We start from the raw sequence: 15,902 nt of genomic DNA, 5'->3' as shown, positions 1-15,902 counted from the left end.
GAGCTAAAGATCTCCCTAGACTCTCGGAACAAAGCACAGGCTTCACACAACGCCGCACCGTTTCGCTCAAAGCGGGAGAGGTGAGGAAATGGAAGTAACGGACAAGAATAACGGAGCTAGAAGCCCACAGGACGCAAGCTTCCGGCCCACCTCTGCGGCTGCGCGCGCGCCGTTCCGGAAGCGGAAGTGCACAAGAGGTCAGCGTTGGTTTTCAAGATGGTGGCCCTCAATGTGCTGGTGTCCGGCTGCGGACGGGTGCTCAGAGGGCTCCTGGCAGGCCAGGCCGCGACCAGCCGGGCCCGGCCTCCAGCTCGCGGGTTCAGGGAAGGTGAGTCCTGGGTCCTGGTGACCTCCCAGCGTTGAAGAGGAGAAGCAAAGGTTGCTTCCTTCTGCCCCCGTGCTCCCCTCCCTCCCTTTCCTTCAGGCGGTTCCGAAACGCCGGAGATGCTTGGGCTCCGAGAGTGCTTGCAGTTCCTTCCAGACCTTGATGCTGTTACTTTGACCTCCCACCCATCGTGACTGTCCTCATGCGTGGGGACGGGGGAGGGGGATGGAGATCGGAGAGAAAAGCCTACTTAGTTAGCAGGGGCAGAAGAGAAACCTGTCCCAGGGTTCAGGAAAGTTTTTGGTTAGGGTCTGCGAGTTAATTCTCCGTTCCGTATTCGCCGAATCGCCGCCTCCTTCATTAAAGAATTCCTGCGCCATCGGGGAAGGACATCTGGATAACCTCCCCCGGGCCTCACTTTCCAGTTTCTCATCTGAAAATGCTGTAATCTGATGGCAGCTTTTTCTGCCTGGGCCGCTAGTCTGAGAAGTGGAAGCTAAGGTGGAAAGACCATTGAACAGTTGAAACAGAGGCATATGCTGGATGGTGGTTTTGCTTTTCATTAATCTTAAGTATGGAAAAGCAGCCTGATTCTAGTATTGCATCGAGAGCTTACTGAAGGCCAAGTGCTGTACTTCAAGCTGTTAAGGGATTCTGGAGGGAAAAAAATATAACCCTTTTCCTGAGAATTTCGGTTCTAATAAGATGATATGATACACTCCAATAAATGCAAGTTAGGTATTAGGTATTTACATGCGGAAGTACAGGGAGATTAGGTTACCGGCAACAGCAAACCGAATTGGAAGTTTTCATGAAGGGGGCGTGTCTTTAACAGGCTCATAAAAGGATGGAATCTGGCAGAGAGTGAAGAGGTCTTTCAGGACATAGTCTTTGTGCACTGCTGGAAGCAGGAAAGGATGAGTGATGTGCAATAGAAGTGAAGTGGTTTTGTGTGTGTGTGAGTGTGTGTTTTTAAGATCTGGTGTAGTATTGACCAGCATATCCTTTAACTAAAGCTGAGAAGAATCCAGAAGAAAATAGTGAGCATTTTTGCCAGGGGGACCATAAAAGTCCAAAAAGAAGAGCCTAATGAAGAGAGCATTGGATTTGTCTCAGAAAAGGTGTCTTTTTTTAGCTTTCAAACAGCAATTTCAATAGAGTGGCATACAAGGAACCCAGTTTGGGGAAATGAGAGAGATAGTTCATGAAGAAATGAATAGGTGTGTTTGAAAAATTTAGCTATGAAGGGAAGATGGAACATTTGCTAGAAAGAACAACAAAATCCAGATACTGCCTGGTTAGCATTAGATAAACTAATTCATTGATAAAGAAAGACAACAAAGAGGTGTCTTGGATAAGGTGTTTCATCTGTTCCCATGCTGCAAAATAGGCATACGCCCATAACATTTTTGAGGGCGTCTACCAAGTGTCAAACACTAACGGCTGCAATTCACTTATCCTTTATGAAATCAAAAGTTGAAAACAGTTTTTTGCTATGTCCCCAGAGGATAAGCAAGCGGAAGAGTTTTGATTTCTTACAAAGGAATATTTGAGATTAGAATTTTTCAGTTGGAGAGTTTGTGAAATGCTGGGCTCTATGATGAGGTGGGTGTTTGAAGTCTTCCTTGCCATAAATACCTGGTAGCTTCTCTGTGTTACTGTCAGACCTAAAGGCTAAATAATTGAATTTATGTGATCTTACATGAAGGCATTACCATATTTTATATTTTTCTTGAGAACCACCTATCTCCAAAGCCTTTAAATGAAAAAAAAAAAACAAAAAAAACTTGATATTCTATCCATTATGTGTAAGGCATAAAGAATTACACATAAAGCTAATTTTGACTGGTCCCAGCTGGTATATTTGACACACAAATCATATTGTACACATAGAATTTAAAGTCATGGAGAGGAAGGTGGGTGTCTTGCTGAAAATATTCAAGCATTCTACTTTTCAGAGTATCAGATAGTACTTCCTTAATTTTAGTCAGAGTTCATGGGCACTCAGCACCACTCCTCCTGCCTATAGAATCTCTCTGTCTGAAGCAGTGATTCTCAATTGGGGGCAGTTTTGTCCCTCAGGGAACATTTGGCAATGTCCAGAGACATTTTTGGTTGTCACAGCTGGTGCTCATGGCATGTGGTGGGTAGAAGCCAGGGGTGCTGCTAAGCATCTTCCAGTGCACAGGATAGCCCTCCACCACAAAGAACCACCTGGCCTGAAATATGGATCCTGCTGCTGTTGAGAAAGCCTGGTCTAAAGTTTGACAGAGGGACACACAAAACCAAAAAAAATAATTACAGAAGAAGCAAGACTAAAGGAAGACAAAAAATGGAAGTTGTGGTTTACTAAGTGCCTGCTGCAAACACTGCTAGGTTCCCCACGTACACTTATTCAGTCTTCTCAGCAATCCTTAAAGGTGAATATTACAGGCATTTTTACAAATGAGGAAATCCGGTCCAGAGGTGTTGGGTAGCTGCCCAATATCACACAGCTAGTAAGTAGTAGAGTTGGAAGAACAGCCAGCACTTTTCCCTCCAATACCATCACCTTGGTATTCCGTAGCAGGGCTTCTGCATGGTTCCCTCCCTTCCCTGAAAGCTCTTGTCAGTTAACTTGCTGGAGACCATTTAGTTTCATGATTGACACTGTTAGACCTAGCAAAGGTTAGACCTTGTTCCTGCCTTGTCACTCTTAGAGCCCTTGTGAAGGAATGCATTTAAAACAAGAAAAATAAACACATATGACTATCTGAATTAACAGTAATGATCTATCAGACCCTCAGAGCAGAATGTGTTGAAAAGGAATAAAGGCTGAAGGGAATTTTCTTCATCTTTTCCTAAGGGAGCTTTCTGGAGGACTTAGCATTTCAGACAAGGATATGCCCGGCAGGATGGGCATTCTTACAGGTAAAAGCTTTGAGAGAGGAGTGAGCAAATTGGGGCCTTTAAAGAATTCAAAAGACATAGTCCAGGGACTTCCCTGGTGGCGCAGTGGTTAGGACTGTTCCAAGTGCAGGGGGCCCGGGTTTGATCCCTGGCCAGGGAACTAGATCTCACATGCATGTTGCAACCAAGAGTTCACATGCCACAACTAAGGAGCCCACGTGCCGCAACTAAGGAGCTGGCGAGCCACAACTAAGGAGCCCGCCTGCCTCAACTAAGACCCAGTGCAACCAAATAAATAAATAAATATTAAAAAAAAAAAAAAGACGTAGTCCAGAGTAACCTGCTAGTGGAAGGAGATTTTTATGTAGCAGTACGACTCCTTATTTGAAGGATAGTGCAGCGAGACATTCCCTCAGAGGTCCAAGGGAAAAGGAAGGGGTAGGTGATGAGAGAATCAGAAAACTTTAGTGGCAGAATTAAAGATGAACAGAAGGGAGCAGAGCTTGAGCGAGGAAGGAGTTTGAGAGAAGTAGTCAATGGCCATACTTCCCAAACATGCGCTCTACTCCCTGACCCTACATAAGATTGTTGGTGCTACCGTTTAGCCACGTTGCCATTCGGTTACTCCGTCCCTTCATACTCTACTTGGGACTTGGTTTCCATGGATCCTTTCCAAGAAGGACCTTGGTCTCTGGGCACTTCCTGCAGCAGTGCCCTCCACTCCTCGTCATTCTGCTCTCCTCACTTCCTCCTTTACTAAACAGCTGGGTCTTTATCCTACTGCAGTTCACTGTGTCTGTGTTTATGTGGCCATCGAGGTCTTTTTGCGTTCACTGCAATCTCACCTCAATGCTGTTTGCTCTAGACACACTTCAGTTATCTTGGACTCCATCCTAGGTGAGTATTTACTGAAGTACTCAAAGGACCTCTTTATGAGGCATGGACTTTGTTAGAGTGAGATTCCCTTGCTTGGTTTAGTTCTCTTTTCTCCTCTAGGGCAAAGACTGTGTCTCCTAGTAGGCTGGAGCTCTCCATAGTGGGTGGAGCCCGGCTGTACACTCCATGGATACTCAGCAAATGTGTTGCCTCCTATGGCACAGATTATTTGATGTGTATGAGAAGTGCCTATCTTAGAAGATTTTGGCCCTTAATTCTAGTTTAGGAAACTGCTTCGTATCTTTCCTTAGTTTACTTGATACAGCCATATCTCAGAACACAAGAGCAATTGCATCTTTTCCTAAACAAGTTTTCAGTTAGTGACTAACAGTTTTTTAGTCCAGCTTTTCTTAGCCACCCCCACTTCTGTTGAATGGAGAGGAGGCCAGGAACAAATGGATATCAGGTTTTGTTTGGTTTTGACATGTTTTTGTATGCATGCTGAAAAGCAATACTATTTTGATTCCTAACTCCTGTTTTCAGAGACTTGAAATCTCCTAGGGCCTCTTCAGGCTCCGGTGGGCCCTCTGCCCCTGCACTGAGACACCGCCCTGACCAATCTCTGTCCTGTATGAGTTCTCCAGTCATTCCTTCTCATTTGACGAATTGTCTCTATTAGATAAGCATCTGCCTATTGTTTTACCCACTGACTTATAGTGAGATGATTCACTGGCTCAGAGTTGCTGTGTGGGGAGCTCATTAACAGTGGAGCTTGCTACGGGCTTTGATCTCTCTTCCAGGGGCCAGTGGAATGACTTCAGGGTTTGGTTCTTTGCCGGGAGTGATGTGTGTTTTGCTAGACTTGTTTACTTGATGGTTAGGACCCAAGTGCCTCCACCTAGAGGGGAAGCACATGTTTGTCCGCTTCGTTTCAGGGCACTGTTCTCACGCTGACTTGAGTGGTACCAGAGTGGGTCTCTCCTTTTGTTTCCTATCCGGATTCTTAAAAACTCGCCCCCCACCTGTTGTTGCTCAGATTGGGTCACCCTCCGTCCCTCTTCCAACTTGGTTTTTGCAAATTTGCAAAGTTTCCGGGGTGCCTGGCAGCCCTGCTGGGCTAGGGCTGCGTCCTTCTGCCTCCCTACTTTTGTAGCTGACACAGTGCAGTGACCATCTCCCTGCAGCTGTGCTGGCCACCAGACTGAGTACCAGTTTGAGTCTCACCCACATCCCATTTAGGCTGGTCTCTCTTCGAAACAAGTTGATCTTTGCGGTGACACATTTTCTCTTAGGGAGAGAAACCTAGTTTGTCTTTGAATTGATTAGTATACAGTGTTCTCTGGAGAAAGCCTCGGGGCCTTTCTGGCCATTGTTACTCCTTTGTGTGTGTGGAGTTGAAGTTGAGAGACTCTCAGGTTGGTTGGTTGAAGTAATGAGTCTTTATGAATGGCCTTGCCCAGAAAACAAACGGGGGGACAATTCCAGGCAATCTGTGTCCAGTTTGGTGTCAGTCACAAAGCTCAGTGATCACAGATGCTGCTGTGGGCCTCCGGGTGGGTTAGAATTGCCTCACTTTTTTTTCTTAGACATTTTCGTTCTCTCTTTTTACTGTTTATTTTTTATTGCAAAGGCAGTACATGTTTATTTTAGAAACTTCAGAAAATCACCTCCTCCCATCCCTGAGGGAAAACCAGTATTACCATTTAGGTGCGTAGCTGTAGGGGTGTGTGAGCTTTCTGTAATCCATGTCTAATTGTGTGTACACTTATGGAAGCGTTTCCAGGGCAAGGTCCGTAACTTTCATTAGATTCACAAAGTTAACCTTAGGCTCTTTCTAATCTGGCTAGGGCTGAGTAGAACGAATTGTGGTAGCCAAGCTACTGTTAAAATATGGTTTTACTATTTGGGGAGACAGTTTGCAGCCTAGTATGTGCACTCATGTTTTCTGTTACAGTAGTTAGCAGTCAGAAGGGCATTATGAGAAGTATTTTGCTCCCTAGCCTTTATGGAGCATCTGTGGTATGAGTTCCTATGCTAAAAGCCATGGCTTCTTTCTCTAAAGAAACTGAGAGACCAGGGAGAATCTCCAAGAACTTTCTATTTGATTCTATTTGCCGAATGTGGGTTATTAGCTTGGTTCTTCCTTTGGATATTGTTGAAGTTGTCTTTCTGCATCCTGGTTAAGTAAGAGGAAATATGTACAGCCTGGCTTGCGTGCCTGTGTGCGTGCGGCTTAATTGTCTTGCCCTCGGGTTCTCTTCTGACTGCCTCAGCGAAGAGCTGAGGGAGGCCCTCTCAGTGTGGAACTGCAGCACTCTCTGCAGTTCTGCCTGGACCCCATATCTGCAGGCCCCTCATTCCCACCTCTCCCATCACCCCTCTCCGGTGTGGATAACAAAATGCACCCCTACAGGGAGAGGATTTGACTCGCACAGCTGCCCTTGTACAGCTTGTACACAAGGCTCTCAGGATGTTTTAGGAGTGAACTGGTCTCATTACCTAGCCACCGTGGGACCCCTGGAGCAGTGTTAGCTCAGTGCTGTATCTTAGATTGCAAACTCGTCAAGGTCAGGAACCATATTTGTCTGGTTCTCCTAATGAAAGAACATATGCGATGGGTATTTTTGAAGGTCTTTTAGCGGCTTCTGCCCACTTCCCACCCCCCACCTTCAACCCTCATCTCTTAGGCCATTGTTGCTAGCCACAGTAGGGCAAGGTCTTGCCAAGTACCTTGGATGGAACCAAGATTAATCTCAGAAAGGCAGAAACAGTGTGGAGACCCTTAATCCCAGACAGATAATATGATGTGGGCATCTGGGCTTGCCCCCGCCCATCCTCCAGGGCACAGAGCCTTGGCACTGGGAGGTGAACCCTGCATACTTCCTTTTCCAGGTCAGGGCTGTGGGAGAGTGCAGAGAGAGGGCTCCGTTTTTCTGCATGTGTAAAGTTTGAGCTGTTACTTGAAACTCCCTGTTCCTTATTAAATGGCTGACCTAGTTTTTCCCCTTTATCTCTGTAGTGGTGGAGATCCAAGCAGGGAAGACAACTATAGTAAGTATCATCGAGTTGGCCACTTCTAACATCTTTAATGCTTGGAGCTGCCTGGCTGCTCCTCTGAGGGAGGATGGGAGGCCCCAACTGGACTCCTGGCTTCAGGATCTGCTCCCTCTGTGACCATAAATCCCACAGTCTACTATTTTCAACCTGTGTGTGAGAGTGTGGTTAATCAGGAACAGTTGCTGTGCCTGGACTAAGACATCTGTTACTTGATTAAAGTGGCCCTTTGTATGACAAGAGCTCATAGGTATTTGCTGATATGTTCTTTGGCGGGTGATAAGTCAGTTTTCCAAAGGGGAAAACTAAGGTAATGACAAGACTAGAGAGAGTAGACCCCGGGCGAGGAGCCTGGATCTTTCCTTTCTGCCTAGAATGACTAAGCTACTACTCCTTCAGTGATGTAGTTAGAAGGTGACACTCTCTGGGCCCTGGGCTCATAGCTGGCACCCTGTCTTCTCTGTTGGTGAGAAAGCTAGCACAGTTCTTCACCCACCTACTCCCCCCTCCCTCACTGGGCCTATCTCACCTCCCTTCCTCTGGGAGTCATGGGGCCTAGATTATCCTCTAATCCCTAAAAGACAACGTTGTTTTCACACGGCCTTCCACGCCTCCAAGAAATCCTCAACCACTCCACCGAGTTCCCAGAAGCCTCTGTAGCTTCCATGTCAAGCAGGGATTTAACCCTCTGGCGGCCAGTCAAGACCAGTCCTCCCTAAGGCCTTCTTATCCCCAGGACAAGCCTTAGGGTTCCGTCTTTGGGTCTTCCCCAGAACACGCCCTCAGCCTTTTTACCGCTTAGCCCCAAAACAGTTCTTTCTAGGGGGATCCCATTCCCTTAGGGCACCTTTTTTGGTTCCCTTATCTAAAGCCAAAACAAGTATTCACCCTTTAAACTCCATGCTGGTGGACAGAAGCACGTCTGGCTTTTGAGTGTGAAGAGTGTTTTTCCTGTGGGGCATGAATTTGCTATTTGTGGAATGAACACAGAAGTATGTGGCCCCATGAGAGCCCTTGGGGGAGGTAACCCAGCCATGCCTGGAGAGGCACTGCCATGGCTGACTTTGGGTATTACTCTCCGGGGTCTCACTTTCTTCATCAGTAAAATAAGATCATGATTCTGCCCTCACTAGGTTGTGGGGTTAAATGAGATGATACATGTGGACCATTATTAGCACAGAGCCAGGCCTATAGTGGGGAGTCAATAAGTGTTAGCTCTCCCCCACCAGGCCCACCTTGACCCCCTCCCAAGTCCTTCCATGTACCTGCACATTTCCCCTAGCGCACTTTCCCCTTTCTGGCATAGCTGTGGTGGCCTTGGCAGAAGGGTAGTAACAGCACCCTGCACGGCCAAGCCTTGCTTCTGGCCCCCTTTGCCTTCTGCCAGTTCTTCCCTGGGAGACAGTGTTGCTTCCCTCCCAGAGTCTCTCAGACCTGTCCCAACATCACACAATCTGTGGCCTCAATCAGCAAGGCTTTCTAAACTCCCCTTCTTGCAATTGGAGCTGATGCCCAGATCATTGGTTTATTGAGCTTAGTAATTCCAAGGCTGTGTCACAGGATACAGCAGCCATGGAGGAGGTCACTTCACATGTGGCCTCAGCACGGTTTGAGAGGTGGAATCCAGAGTGATAAGAGGAGGAGGGCAGGGGAATGTATCCTCCCCTCTGTGTTTTTAGAGAGAGGGGGGAGGAGGAGAGCGCACACAGTTGTCTGCTTGTATAGGCCTAGACCAGCTTTCTCAGCCTGGTGCTGCTGGCGTTTTAGACTGGCTGGTTCTGTGTTGTGAGTGAGGGCTGTCCTGTGCATGTAGGGTGGTGAGCACCTTCCCTGCTAGAGGCCAGTAGCACTCCATCCCCCCGTGAGGATGATCAGAAATGTCTCAGACATTGTCCAGTGTCCCCTGGACCCTGTTTTTAGGCAACCCTGCCTGGTTGAGAACCACTGGCAAAAACTTACCTCTGTCAGATAAAACTGGAAACTGCAGTTTCCTCTGAGAAGGACACGCAGGATGGGAGGGAGACTTCCTTTCGACTCCACATCCCTGCACAGTTTGAAACTTTCTACCATGTGCATTTATTGCTTTTTCCCAAAGGAGAGAGAGGGAAGCATAATGTTCTGGAGTTTTTGTCTTTTTGAGGAAGGAAAGGTAGCATTCAGCTGATAGAGCAAACCCCTCCCTCTTGCCACCAGCATTAAGTTCAGTTTCTACTACCCTTGCAGACCATCAAACCCATCTCTGTGGCTACTCCAAGGTCCATTGTCCAGCAGCTATGGAATCAGCACCACAATTCAGGCAGAGAGACCCATTAGCTACTCGCCTGAGGCCCCCAGAGATGAAGTCTCACCAGCACTCCTACCACTCGGGGGGTTGTTTGAGGATGAGAGGCTCTGCACAGCCCTCTCCCTCACAGGCTCTCTTTCTCTGCCTTCTAGATTGAAGGCCGAATCACAGGGACTCCCAAGGAAAGTCCAAATCCCCCCAACCCCTCCGGCCAGTGCCCTATCTGCCGCTGGAACCTGAAACACAAGTATAACTACGAGGTGAGTCTGGGCACAGACACACATGTCTGCGCGTCTTGGAGCTCGTGTTCCCTGTGGGCTTAAGCAGCATCTCATGGAACCACCAAGACAGAAGCATTTTGTCCAGTTTTAAAAATGCTCAGGCTCCACCTCCAGATGTTTCTTTTGGCCTGGGGTGGAGCCCAGCCATCATTATATTTTAAAGCTCCCCAGGTGATTCTAATGTGCAGCGAGGGTGGAGAGTCACTGACTTAGTTCATGGTCTGGTTGCGGTCGATTCAGACCACCAGGGCCCTGGAGCCCAGTGTCGTAGGGCTGTGTTCCCAGGGGGGTGGAATCAGAATCTGAGCTTGGCTTTCCTCCTTTTATAATGAGGACATCTCTGGAGAGTCCTTACTATGATCTGGGGATATATCATTCTCTTTCCATATTGGAGCTACAGAGACCCCTGTTTGCTGTAGGTCTTCTAGAGCTGTTGTTTCACAGAGAGATGACAAGAGTGAACAACAATAGGTGAGTTGTACGGGGTGCTGCTCTGTGTGTAAGCACCTATGGGGCATAATTCACTTAGTTTTCCCAATATCCCTGTGAAGTAGGTACTGTTTTCATCCTTGTTTTACAGATGAGGAAATTTGAGGCATGACCTTGTTAATGAACAAGTTAATGAACTTGCCTCAGATCACCCACCCAGCTAGTAAGTATCAGAGCTGGGATGCACACTCTAGGGCTACAAAACCCAGGCAGAGCCTATGATCCCAGCTACTACTCTATATCATGTCTAGAGATGGGGCGGGCCTGGGGGAAAGGACGCAGCCCTGGAGAAATCCATACTTGTCCTTTAGCATTCTATTGGTGACATTAAGCAACCCTGTTTTTAGGTTTCAGGTGATTCAGACTCTGGGCCAGTTTGACCTGCAGGTTGTCCCTATGCCCCTCTGTGGAATGGGATGACTAAGGGCAGAGATCCTGGTCAGGTGGTCAGAGCAGGAGAGGCCACATGTCCACGGGATCTGAACAGAATGACCCAACTAATCTCCTGGGCTGGGAGCCTTGGCTTCAGGCCACCCCGGGGTGGGGGTGGGGGTATTCTTTTGACCTGTCCCGGCCCTTCCGCTGATGGCCACCTGGAGTAACAGGGAACTTGCAGGCCACGGGGCACTGCTCTCAGCTTCTTGTGACATGGAAGTTAGTGGGGTCCTGGCCATACTTAGAATCCCAGCTGTGAATAGAGAGGTGAACCCCACACCTGCCTGATCACCATGGGGCACTCTTCCTACGAGCCATTTCCAGGAAATGGACTTGGCTCTGTTTATCAAGCAGAAGAAATCCAGTCCCCTCCAAGGTAAAGGCTGAAGAAGTTGTTTTCCTTTTACCCCTTTCCGCTCAGGGCACTGCCACTTTGAGCTGCACAAAGCTGTCAGCCTTTTTGGCAGCCTGCAGTGGGGGCACTGGGGCTGTGAGACCAGTGTATTATCCCTGGATAATCCAATCCAAGTTCTTTTCATCAGAGTCTGGAGATTACAGGGGTGGCATTTGGGGGCCTGGGTCCCCCGGGAGCTTTCCAGTGATTAAAACAAACCTGCCGTTATACAGCGAGGTACCTGCCAGGGCAGCGAGTCAGTTTGAGGACCAGGACCATGGAGATAGGCATGCCAGGCCCCTCTGGGTCAGGTGGGCGACTTTTCTTTAACCCTCTCAGCCATGCTGTGAGAGTTGGGAGGGGATGTGGTCTCTCTTGATTCTGATTCTTAATTCTTGACTCTCTCCTTGACTCATCCAAAGCAGTCTGATAGTTCAAAGGAAGCCCAAGAATCCATTTACATCTGGTCACAGGGGGCTTAGAAGATGTGGGATTTAACCTTGCAACCTGGCCCCATCCTCAGCTCGTTGCTGCCTGGGGCTTCAGAGGGCATGGCACAAGGTCGAGGGGCTCTCTGTGGGTCTTCCGGGCTGTGGCATGTAGACTCTGGGGGCGGAAATGGTACAGGTTTTCCCTGCTGTGCAGAAGTACATGACATACCCACTACGCCACCCAAGGAGGAGAACACACCTTTCATCACCAGGAAAGATACCGTGGGTGCATGAAATCTTGTTAACCTTCTTGAAGAGTTCCTGTTCTCTAACCTAGTCTATCGGAAGACTTATCTCATGGAGGAGCAGAGAGGACTCTTGGGGTTGGTAATGGGGTCAGGAAATCTTGCTAAGTTGGGATTGAACCTTTGTTAGGGTGGAGATAGCAGGCCCGCGTGCAGAGCTCTGTGGGGAGGGAGTGGCCTCAGGTCTGTTCCGGGGGAGCCTCAGCCTCTGGCAGTGCCAGGGTACAGCAGCCTCCCCTGGAGGCCACTCAGCCCTGGCTCCCCAGCAGCAAGTGCCTGTCCAGAGGACCCTCATCTCCTGTTTTCCGTTTCCACTAGGATGTTCTGCTGCTCAGTCAGTTCATCCGGCCACACGGGGGCATGCTGCCCCGAAGGGTCACGGGCCTGTGCCAGGAAGAGCACCGCAAGATTGAGGAGTGTGTGAAGATGGCCCACCGAGCAGGTAGAAAGCACCTTGGGCTAAGGGGCAGAAGCGGGCTGTGGGCACCATTTCCACCCTCCAGCTGCCCCGTGTTCCAGCCCCTCCTGAAAGGGCAATGGGTATCCAGAGGCTTCATTATACTCACCCCCTAGTGCCAACCTCCCACCCCCTTGGGCTTTCCCTCCAGCCCCCAAGAGCTACACAGGGAGCTGCAGAGACCATCCCCTTAAATGCTTTTCTCTCCACTCAGGTCTGCTCCCAAATCACAGACCTAAGCTTCCAGAAGGATTTGTTCCAAAGAGCAAACCCCAACTCAACAGGTAAGCAGGTAACCTGGGCTGGGGAGGCTCTCTCCTGGAGTTCGTTCCACAGTTCAGGAAAGCTGGAGCATTCCATCCCTTCCAGCCTAAGCACCCACCCCATCAGTCCGACCACTGTGTACGCTTCTGTTACTCTCCCCTGCCGGCCTCAGCCTCTTTCCTTGTCCCTCCCCAGTAGGGCACTTAGCACAGGGGTAAGAAGGGTAAGAAGGTCGTTGTTGGGCATTAGAATGTGCTAATCTTCTGTTTATGACATCATACTGAGTTGCTATGGGAATGTCAGAGCACTTCTGCAAACTTTCTGTAATAGCACTGGGGTTATTAAAGGGCAAAATGAGGCCTTAGAAATAGAAATGGGAAGGCTGTCTGGGGCAGGGCCACTGTACATAGCTGCGCAAATCGTACACTGCAAAACTTTAAGGCAGCATCCAGGTAGACTAGATTGTGAATGGTGCTCCCTAGAGTTGTGCAGTTAACGACCTGCACAGCTGCACATGGTATCCCATGAGGTCCTGAGGTTTTATAGAGGAGGAGAGGAAGTCCCCTAGGTCCTAGAATCAGTCAGTTTGCCTTTCACCCTAAGCAGGGTGGCCCCCTCTGGTGTAGAAATAGATTCCTGTCTAACACTTAAACAGCTGTCTCTGACATTACCACACTCACATACTCCTAGAACTATAATACCCCCTGGTTGAGAGTAGATCCAGGTCTGTAAAATCGATGTTGGTATTTCTTCTTGTTCTCCCGTATCGTATCAATAAACCCCCTGCCTTCAGCCTGTCCCGCTGCCACTGGAATTGCACTCTGTGGTTAAAGCAAAGCAAGATACCCCACCCCCAGCAAATCTCCTAGGCTGATCCCCAACAGAACCCAGGCATGGAGGATGAGAGGCCAGGCAAATACTAGCCATGGATTGCTGGGCTGGGGGTGCAGGGCCAGAGCTGGGTCTTCACTGACGCCTCGCCAACACCCTGGCCCCTTGCCCATCTCCACCTGCACCTCCCACACTGCTAGCTGGGCCATCTGCCAGCGGCCCCAGAGGAACGGGACATATTAACCTCTTCCTGTCTTTCCCAAATGTGCTGCGGACCTTTTGGGGGTTGAGCCCCCCCCTACCCTGACTCATTAAGAGACAAGCAGCAGGCCTAAGGACACAATCCATCCTTCCCTCAGGCCTTTGAAGCAAAGCCAGGCTCCCTCCCATATATCCGGTGTCCTTTAACGTGACACCGGATTGATGATGCGTGGGGGCTCTTGGGTTGCAAAGGCCACCCTGGGGAGGAGAGGGAGTCCTGGCTACATGGGAGGCTGATTCCTTACAAGGGACTTTATGATTCCATCCAGAGGTCCTTGAGCTGCCATGCACCGGCCAGGCCCGGGGGAGCCATGCGTCCTCCTTCCCCACTCCTTCAGGAGAGGTAGGAGGAAGGAGCCTTGGTTCTTAGAGCTGGAGTGTTCCCAGAGAGCCGTCCGGAGGCCCTCAGCCCCCTCCCCTGCCAGGTGGCTGCTCCTTGTGGCACAAGCATCAGGCCCAGGGCCAGCTGAATCCGAGCTTCCCTGGGGTCTCTCCAGGGTGGGAGGGGCAGGGAGCCTTTAGGGCAGCAACTATGGAGAGCCTGGTGAGCCTCGGGATCTGGGGTCTTCAAACCCAAGGAGCAACCCTTTGGGGGAGGCTGCTCCCACACCCCACCTCTTCACCCACCCTTCTGAAGCCTGGGAAATGCCAGCACAGGGGCCTGCCAGGTCCCAGCACCACCAAAGGCATCCCTGGGGCCAGCCTACTGCACAGAGGCCTCCCTGCTGGGGCACTGACAGCCACAGTGGACATGGGGAAGCCCTCTCCTGCTGGCCCACCTCGCACGTGGCATGGAGGCCAATACCACCCACAGCTTTTACCTCCTCTCAAAGCTCAGAGCAGAAGACACAGGTCCAGGGGAGCTCAGTTGAAATGTATAAATCAGCAGTCATTTTTTCACTCTTAGCTAAAAATTTTCAGCCATGGTTATTAATTTTTTTAATTAAAACCTCTCATTTGAGGGTCTCTAGAGGCGGCTGGGTTGAGCCCTAACCTAGTGTGGGAGCAGGGGAGGATCCTGGCCTCTGCCATGGCTGAGCTTTCAGGACGAAGGGTGGGCCTCTCTGGACAGGATCCAAGTTTCGTTCTGGACGGAGTAAACCCCAGTCCCAGCCGGCATGAGCCACTTTTCCGGGAACTATCAGGGCCCTGCTGCCATCCCCAAAGGAGGCAAAAGGACTATGGGTGGCAGCCATCTTTCCCCACCCCACCCCCTCCTACTTACAAGAACCTTCCTGGCCCCCATCATGGGTTGGGTGAGGGGCAGGGATCCTCTACGAGTTATGGCTGCCTAGGCTTGTTCCCTGAAGGCTGGGGTGGCAGAGTGAGCCAAGTGGGGGAGAGGGAAGGATTCCTCCAGGCCCTTACATCAGCCTCTCCTCTCCCCGTGACTGGGCCACAGAGGGATGATCTGCTCTCTGAGCAGCCTCTTCCTCCACCTCCTCCCCCAGCAAATACACACAAACACTGACGACTCATGAAGATCCAGGAAGCGTGTGGCCTTGTGCTGCCTGACCCTGGCCACACACACCTGCGGCAGCAGGAGCCCAGCCCGTCTGTTTACAGCATATTCAGCAGTTGCTCCCAGGAAAAGCCCTTCTCAAGAAAGGAAAACTGGTGAAAGGGTTTGGTTGGCCAAGCGCGGCTTGGGCCTGAGGAGGCCATGCCCACGGTCCCACAGCCACCTCTCATCCTCGCTCCACAGGTACCTCACCCGCTGGTCTCCCCGCTCTGTCAAGCCCATCTACAACAAAGGCCACCGCTGGAACAAGGTGCGCATGGCCGTGGGGTCCCCCCTCCTGAAGGACAACGTCTCCTACGCAAGCAGGCCTTTGGTGCTGTATCACTGACTGAGAGCACGGCCTCCCGAGAGCCGGCCGTGAGCTCATCCTGCACTCCCGCCCCATCCCACCAGGGTGGCCCGGCTCCTCCAACGTGGATGGCACGAGGGCTAGCAGGTCCAACACTAGTGCCCTGGGCCTGCTCTGCAACAGAGCTGGGCGCTGGGTGCAGGTGGGGCAGTCGAGTCCCCAGGCAGCTGCTGTGGTCTTGTGACTGGCCTGGGCTCATTGCTGGTGGACAGGAGCTTTGCCCACAGGAATGTTATAAACCAGGCTTGTACTCACCCACTGGGTGTGCGCCCACTGCTTGGGAAGTGCGGGGGGCTCAACCCGTTTCCGGCCAGTTACTGAGCATTAAGTCACTGATCTCTTGTGATGGGCCACGTGAATGCAACAGGGGAGTTCACGGGCCAAACAGGTTCCCTTCCTCTCTATTGACAGCTGTTAGCTTTTTGGCCAGGGGGGCTGCAAGGAGGAGGTAAGTT

The 15,902-nt window shown here is 50.3% G+C and overlaps 1 protein-coding gene across 2 annotated transcripts; it reads left to right on the top strand.

Moving 5' to 3' along the window:
* The first annotated feature begins 213 nt into the window (after nt 1–213).
* On the top strand, nt 214–15,775 carry MRPS18A (mitochondrial ribosomal protein S18A). Of its 2 annotated transcripts, XM_082848081.1 has the most exons (6): nt 214–328; nt 7,110–7,141; nt 9,581–9,688; nt 12,082–12,205; nt 12,435–12,504; nt 15,282–15,775. In XM_082848081.1, exons 1-6 carry the CDS (start codon nt 217–219, stop codon nt 15,424–15,426), a joined length of 591 nt encoding a protein of 196 aa, XP_082704207.1. In that variant the 5' UTR covers nt 214–216; the 3' UTR covers nt 15,427–15,775. The 2 variants fall into 2 exon arrangements, with proteins under 2 accessions (XP_082704207.1, XP_082704208.1); XM_082848082.1 differs by lacking the exon at nt 9,581–9,688.
* Nucleotides 15,776–15,902: the final 127 nt, after the last annotated feature.

Source organism: Leucopleurus acutus (assembly GCF_964270905.1).
Source record: "Leucopleurus acutus genome assembly, chromosome: 10".
NCBI lineage: Eukaryota > Metazoa > Chordata > Mammalia > Artiodactyla > Delphinidae > Leucopleurus > Leucopleurus acutus.
Note: the sequence above shows the minus strand (reverse complement) of the source record. Positions and strands in the feature narration are given on the sequence as shown.

Excerpts from the sequence above, each read along its gene's own strand:
- MRPS18A (XM_082848081.1), top strand. The coding sequence starts at position 217 with ATGGTGGCCCTCAATGTGCTGGTGTCCGGCTGCGGACGGGTGCTCAGA. Across the intron at positions 329-7,109 it reads AGCTCGCGGGTTCAGGGAAG|TGGTGGAGATCCAAGCAGGG; the intron begins GTGAGTCCTGGG and ends TTATCTCTGTAG. Across the intron at positions 7,142-9,580 it reads AAGCAGGGAAGACAACTATA|ATTGAAGGCCGAATCACAGG; the intron begins GTAAGTATCATC and ends TCTGCCTTCTAG.